We start from the raw sequence: 7312 nt of genomic DNA, 5'->3' as shown, positions 1-7312 counted from the left end.
TTTACAATCACCATTAATAAAAAGAAATTCTCAACATGTAAAATGGAGAAATGAAATTTAAATTTAAGATTTTCTTTCTATGCAATATCTCTCTCTACGTAAAGCGGCTAAGCTTCAGTTTTTGCGAATCGTAGCCCACGAAGAGCCCATTTTGAAAAGCTACAACATAACCCGTATTGAGACGATTTTACTTAATATAATAAAGTATATATTAGTGCTATATTTAAAATATCAAAATTTATGGTTTTAAAATATGTATTACTTACAATTTATTGAGTGATGTTAGTAATCAGAGAGAATGTTGTTCTCCTTTGAGGTAGGGCGGTAAATGAGACGAGACAGATCGCGGGTTACTCGAGATCAACTCGGTCAAAACTTGATAAATACTCGACTAGAGTTCTTAAAGAATCGAAATGAGATACTTAATACTCTACTCGAAAAGCTCGTGAACAGCTCGAAAATATAATATATTAAAATTTTAATTTTTTAAAAAATAAAGACAAAAGGGTAACTTTTGCCCCTGTGGTAGATCCAATTTATCAATTTCGCCTCTATCATATTTTCGTATTAATTTAACCCTTGAAGTTACTCAATTGCATCATTATATAACCATACCCTTAACTTAAAACCCTAAATTATAATCCCTAAATCCCTATTACTTTTAAACAGTAACTTAGGGTTTATAATTTAGGATTTTAAGCTAGAGGAATAGAATACAATGATACAATTAAACAACTTTAAGGGCTAAATTGATGCGAAAATACAATAAAAGCTCAAATGATAAATTTAGTCTACTACAAGGGTAAATACGACCCTTAAGCCAAAAATAAAATATTAATAATATTAATATTTATGTATTTATTTTAAAAAAATATAAGGTTTTTATGTATTTAAGATTCAGGTTTAAGTTTGAGGTATTAATCGAATTAAGTTTAAGATTTTTTTTTATTTTGAGCTTCTATGAGCTTCAATCCATGCTTTTGAGTTTGATTCAAACTTAAAATATTTAAGCTTACGAGTTTTAAAATCCAGTCGAACTCAGCAATACTCGAGCTCTAGTATGTTAGTTTGCAACCCTACCTTGATGAATTATGGAATTTACTTAAGACGGATCAAAGTCCATTCAAAAAGCCCATTCGCTAGCACAATATTGAAGTTCTCCTGCTACTTGTTTTCGGTCTCTCAATCAAAGCATGTATTCCCCCTTTTCCTTCAATTTCCTCGATTTGGGTTTCTTCATTCTTATAGTTGGGGATTTTAAAATCGCTTCTTGCTTTCGTTAATTCTATTCGATTTAGGGTCAATCCCTAGAAGATTCCTCGCAAAAGCTCCAGATGGTTGGTTTTCGTTCTTTCATTTCTTGCTGTTTCCTTTCTGCTTTCTATAGTTTCTCCAATTACTCTAATTTTCTTTTCCTTTTCAATAAAATAACTGCATTTAACTGTCCGTTCTTATACCGTGTTAATTTTCAGGCAACTTTAGCTGATTCATTCCTTGCGGACCTTGATGAGTTATCAGATAACGAAGCCGATGTTCTCGTAAGTTGGAACTATACTTCTGATTTCCTTTTTGAATTTTGCTATTTTTTATTTGATAATTATTTTGAATCTGGATGTTCATATCACTCTTAGGAGGAAGAAAATGATGATGTCACACACATGGAAGAAGATATTGATGGTGACCTGGCAGATATCGAAAACCTTAACTACGATGATCTGGACAGTGTTTCCAAATTACAAAAAAGTCAGAGATACATTGATATAATGCAGGTTTGTTTCATGTTTTAGCAATTGCTTTTGTTTTGTTATTAGTTGTTGAATCCTTATATTTGGCATATTGATTGCTTGTGTGCTTGAGTTTGTGGATTCATTATTCCCATCCTTAGTGTTTTTACCATACTGCAGAAAGTGGAGAATGCCCTCGAGAAGGGTTCTGATATCTCAAATCAGGGAATGGTACTGGAAGATGATCCTGAGTATCAGCTGATTGTGGACTGTAATGGACTCTCTGTTGATATTGAGAATGAGATTATTATTATCCATAATTTTATTCGTGACAAGTACCGATTGAAGTTTCCTGAGCTTGAATCTCTTGTACATCATCCAATTGATTACGCACGTGTGGTGAAAAAGATAGGAAATGAGATGGATTTAACCCTGGTTGATTTGGAAGGTCTTTTGCCTTCTGCTATCATTATGGTTGTTTCAGTTACAGCATCGACTACCAGTGGCAAGCCACTTCCAGAAGACGTTCTTCAGAAAACTATTGATGCGTGTGATCGTGCTCTTGCTCTTGATGCAGCAAAGAAAAAGGTTCTTGATTTTGTAGAAAGCAGATTGGGATATATTGCACCAAATCTTTCTACTATTGTTGGGAGTGCTGTTGCTGCTAAACTTATGGGTACTGCTGGTGGTCTTTCAGCATTGGCTAAGATGCCTGCTTGTAATGTTCAGCTGCTTGGTGCAAAGAAAAAGACTCTTGCAGGGTTTTCCACTGCAACGTCTCAGTTTCGTGTTGGTTATATTGAACAGACTGAGATTTTTCAAACTACACCCCCTGGTTTGAGGAGTCGTGCTTGCCGTCTCTTGGCTTCAAAAGCAACACTTGCAGCACGTATAGATTCTACTAGAGGGGATCCGTCAGGTAATGCTGGAAAAACTTTAAAGGAAGAGATTCATAAGAAAATTGAAAAATGGCAAGAGCCACCTCCTGCAAAGCAGGCTAAACCACTTCCTGTTCCTGATTCTGAACCTAAGAAAAAGAGGGGTGGCCGTCGCTTGAGGAAGATGAAAGAGAGGTACATCTATTATTTTGATTACCTTAGCATTATTTTTTTAACAAAAATAGCAATTTGTTTGTGCATTGTGCATTTCACTCATTCGACAAACATGTGTCTGTTTAGGTATGCTATAACAGACATGAGGAAGCTGGCAAACAGGATGCAATTTGGTGTACCTGAGGAAAGCTCCTTAGGTAAAACTTTGATTTATCCACTTTTTAGGAATCATGCATATTAAGTCATTAATAGGCAATCTGCAATATCTGATAATGCAATACATGCATGCTTAGCTATCATCTTTTCTAATTTGGAATGTCTCTTGAGGAGTCAATTTCATGTATCATATTCTAGGTGGAAATTTTGTTTAATTTGAGGACAGAACCTATTTCCATTTATCAAAATAGAAAGAAAGAAAAATCCTATTTCCCACTATTTTCTAACTGCTTTTACCTTCTGATATTAGGTGACGGACTAGGTGAAGGCTATGGAATGCTCGGTCAGGCTGGGAGTGGCAAACTGCGTGTTTCAGTTGGTCAGAGTAAACTTGCAGCGAAAGTTGCTAAGAAGTATGTTTTCCTGTTCATTTTCTCCCCATGATCAGTTAGCTTAATTCCATACTTTTTCTGTTCATTTCTCAAATTCATCCTTGCTTGTTGATCACCTTGGTGATTTTCTTTTTTTGTTCTTTTCAGGTTCAAGGAAAAGAGTTATGGAAGCAGTGGTGCTACCTCTGGGCTGACTTCGAGTTTGGCATTCACACCTGTGCAGGTACTTATAGCTTCTTATAATTTGACAATGAACTGAAGGGGTGCCGCTATTTTGTTATTTTATATGACATATTTAACACGGGAAAGATTAGTGAAGTTTGCCAACATGGCTTTTATTAGGTGCAAGAAAGGGTTTAGCATCTATGACTTAAAAGGTAGTGGCAAAGTTTAGGTTTAAGGTTGTGCTTGAAGCAGAGTTCAAATTACTGTAAATTCCGGATAAACTATTTGTTTAGGCTGTGCCTGATGTAGTAGTAATTTTGCATTTTTTTACTTGTCTTCAATAATAAGAGAGGGTTCTGGAGATGCGGAGGACTGAGAAGAACAAGGTCGGGGTTCCCGGTTCTGGTTATTTTGAAAGGACGTGATGTATTTTCTATTTTTAGGTTGTACCATGTGTGCGAGTATGCAACAAATTTTAGACAACTATCTTTTAGCTCGATTGGTTTGCATGTGTTCTATCATATGATTATATGTGACTGGCCGTATGTTTAGATGCAAGTTTTATATTTTCTAAAATTGATAAAAGCAACTCTGGTGACGGTTTTCTCTATTTTCGATGGAGAGTTCGAGAGGGACTGTGACAGTCTTAGGCTGAACTTCTCTTTAGATGAATCGAACTTTCTTCTTGTGTGTTAATCTTTGGGTAACGATTTTGGCTTTTTTTTTCTCCCATCAGGGGATTGAGCTTACAAATCCTCAAGCTCATGCACATCAGCTTGGCAGCGGAACTCAAAGCACTTACTTCTCGGAGACGGGAACTTTTTCAAAGATCAAGAGAACATAAGAATGCCGCATGAGCTGATGACGTTGGCTTAAAGGGGAATTTATCTAAATTGCCAAAGCATCTTTAATTAGCTGAGTTGTAATTTACCCCATGTTTTGTTTTGCTGTAATTACCCTTTGATAAGTGCTCTATAGATTTTTCATTATCTTTGTTAGCTTTAGTGAGTATGGGCTAATTATCGTTTTAATGGAAGCTGCCATTCATATTTCTGTTTTCAAGGAGGAAAGGAAGAAGGCGCAATCGCAGAGAGGGCAACGTGGGGAATTGATGCATCAATAAAGATTCATCATTTCATTCAATAATCGTCATGTATAATATAATATAATATATCAACGAGTAAATTATATTCACATTATGATCTTTTAGTTTTGTTAATTAGATTATATTAAATCAATTGCTATAGTTGACATAATAGTTAATAAAATTGGTATAATTAATATTTAGTTTTATTTTCTATTTATTTTATTAATTTGATCTTATTTTTAATTTAAATTAATAATTTTAATTTTTTAATCAAATAATGACGTGTATCGTTATTTGATTAGAAGATTTTTTTCTTAGTTTTAATTAAATTTTATAAATTTAATTTTTTTGAATTAATCACTGGTATCTGATCTATTGATTGACTAATCCAGATCGGGTATTGCAGAGACAGAGAAATCTAGTATCTCTTTTCACTAGATCAACTGGTTATGAAAGGTCTAAGGGGAAATCAAACATGAATATTTGAGGGGATGACATGCCTTTACTATTCGGGCAAATCTCGTTTGGTATATGAGTTACGATATTTTTCTCTACATTTCATTTTGTAGTTAATCCCCGAGCAAAAGGAAAATAAAAGTGATAAATAAAAGATTTGTGCCAATTGAGGAACAAAAGACAAATCTAATAGTTGATTTATAACTGAATACATTTTATACTTTAAATTATAGTTAATGTAAGATTTAAAGTAAAATTGAGTTTAAGATTTTTTACAAATTAAATTTAATATTTTATTAGAACGTATTTACCTATGTGATAAAAAATTAAAATATTTACACGAATCAGAACCAAAATAAAAGAAAGGAGGTACGAGGCTAAAACTATACATGACAAAGGTGCACATGTATAGATCTCAACTTTTATCACTCAATAAATGCATTTTTAGAAGGATATATTCAAATACTTGAAAAAAATCATATTTAAATAATGTGAGAATTGAAAATCTCATAGGTGAATTTGTTGATTTTGAGACGACAAGGATGATTATTGAATTTGATAAGACTCGTATCAATACAACAATCGAAATTAGTTTTAGATATTAAGATCTTAGATATTTAATCATCTTTATGTTTATTTATTTTAAATGTTAAATGCATTAAAACAAAGAATTAATAATTAAAAATTTATTTCAAGAGCATTTAATTAAACAAATTTGACTTTTCTATTTACAAGCAAATATTGCCAAATGGCCAACTTGTAACGAACTTATCCATTAAAAGCATAGTCGACGCGCGCGCGGTAAACGCAACTCTCGTTTTACTTAATTGGTGTTTGTATCTGCATACATCTGCGGCAGAAGAGGTGGACCAAAAGTCTGCAGTCTGCAAGAAGAAAAATGTTTATTTTTTAACGTATGCAGACTGCTAAAATGAACTGAAATATAAATAAATTGATTTTTTAAATTTAAAAGAGTTTTGCAATACTGAGATTTAAATAATTTTAGTTTTACAATACTGAAATTTAAATAATCCATATAACTACAATAATAAATTATTTAAAATAAATCAATCCATATTTTAAAATAAATCAATCCATACTAATAAATTATTTAAAATAAATCAATCTATACAACTACAATAATAAATCAATCCATATTTTAAAATAAATCAATCTATACAAATAAATTATTTAAAATAAATCAGTCCATACTAATAAATTATTTAAAATAAATCAATCCATTTTAAAATAAATCAATCCATACTAATAAATTATTTAAAATAAATCAATCCATACAACTAAATAATAAATCAATCCATATTTTAAAATAAATTAATCCATACAAATAAATTATTTAAAATAAATCAATTCATACTAATAAATTATTTAAAATAAATCAATCCATATTTTAAAATAAATCAATCTATACTAATAGATTATTTAAAATAAATCAATCCATACAACTACAATAATAAATCAATCCATATTTTAAAATAAATCAATCCATACTAATAAATTATTTAAAATAAATCAATCCATATTTTAAAATAAATCAATCCATACTAATAAATTATTTAAAATAAATCAATCCATACAACTACAATAATAAATCAATCCATATTTTAAAATAAATCAATCCATACTAATAAATTATTTAAAATAAATCAATCCATATTTTAAAATAAATCAATCTATACTAATAAATTATTTAAAATAAATTATTTTAAAATAAATCAATCCATATTTTATAATAATTTATTTTAAAATAATTTATTTTATAATAAATTATTTTATAATAAATTATTTTAAAATAAATAACATTATTAAATTATTTAAAATTATTTTAATAAATAACTATATTTTATAATTGTTCTTGAAGATGTTTGAAGACCTTTGAAGACATAAAACCAAATCTGCACCAAGAAGAGCTCGCGCAGACGTTTGAAGAGCTTATGTTTTCTAAAAAACAAACAGTCTGCGAAACTTAATGTCTGCGCGTGGTCTGCGCGACACAGAAATAAGTGATTTGAAGAGGTTGTACAATAAAAACAAACACCACTTAAAGTACCACTTAAAGTAGAAACGGCGCCACTTCTGTGGATATTCATATATTTTGGGATTCAAAGCAACCAAACTCACATCTTGTTTTCCTCTCCACGTGGCACCGATTCATGTTACAATACCACACTGCCTTGATCTTCCACACACCCCGCCTACTGCCTTAATCTTCCACGCCTCCCGCCTACCTATATAAATTCCGTGGCCCGTTTCTCATTCGAT

General features: G+C 31.2%; 1 protein-coding gene across 1 annotated transcript; it reads left to right on the top strand.

Moving 5' to 3' along the window:
• Positions 1–1190: 1190 nt before the first annotated feature.
• LOC120178082 (U4/U6 small nuclear ribonucleoprotein Prp31 homolog) lies at positions 1191–4488 on the top strand. Its single transcript, XM_039184030.1, has 8 exons — positions 1191–1337; positions 1473–1538; positions 1632–1769; positions 1905–2797; positions 2903–2973; positions 3243–3345; positions 3472–3547; positions 4226–4488. The coding sequence occupies exons 1-8, from the start codon at positions 1335–1337 to the stop codon at positions 4331–4333; spliced, it is 1458 nt and encodes a 485-aa protein (XP_039039961.1). The 5' UTR covers positions 1191–1334; the 3' UTR covers positions 4334–4488.
• The last annotated feature ends 2824 nt before the right edge of the window (positions 4489–7312 follow it).

The sequence above is a fragment of the Hibiscus syriacus genome, unplaced genomic scaffold (assembly GCF_006381635.1).
Source record: "Hibiscus syriacus cultivar Baekdansim isolate YM2019G1 unplaced genomic scaffold, ASM638163v2 tig00112344_pilon, whole genome shotgun sequence".
Lineage (NCBI taxonomy): Eukaryota > Viridiplantae > Streptophyta > Magnoliopsida > Malvales > Malvaceae > Hibiscus > Hibiscus syriacus.
The sequence above is the reverse complement of the archived record's forward strand: the minus strand, read 5'-3'. Positions and strand labels throughout refer to the sequence as shown.

Bases quoted from the DNA above. Each gene is read 5' to 3' on its own strand.
- LOC120178082 (XM_039184030.1), top strand. The intron at 2,798-2,902 runs GTACATCTATTA...GTGTCTGTTTAG, and splicing joins TTGAGGAAGATGAAAGAGAG to GTATGCTATAACAGACATGA. The intron at 3,548-4,225 runs GTACTTATAGCT...TTCTCCCATCAG, and splicing joins TGGCATTCACACCTGTGCAG to GGGATTGAGCTTACAAATCC.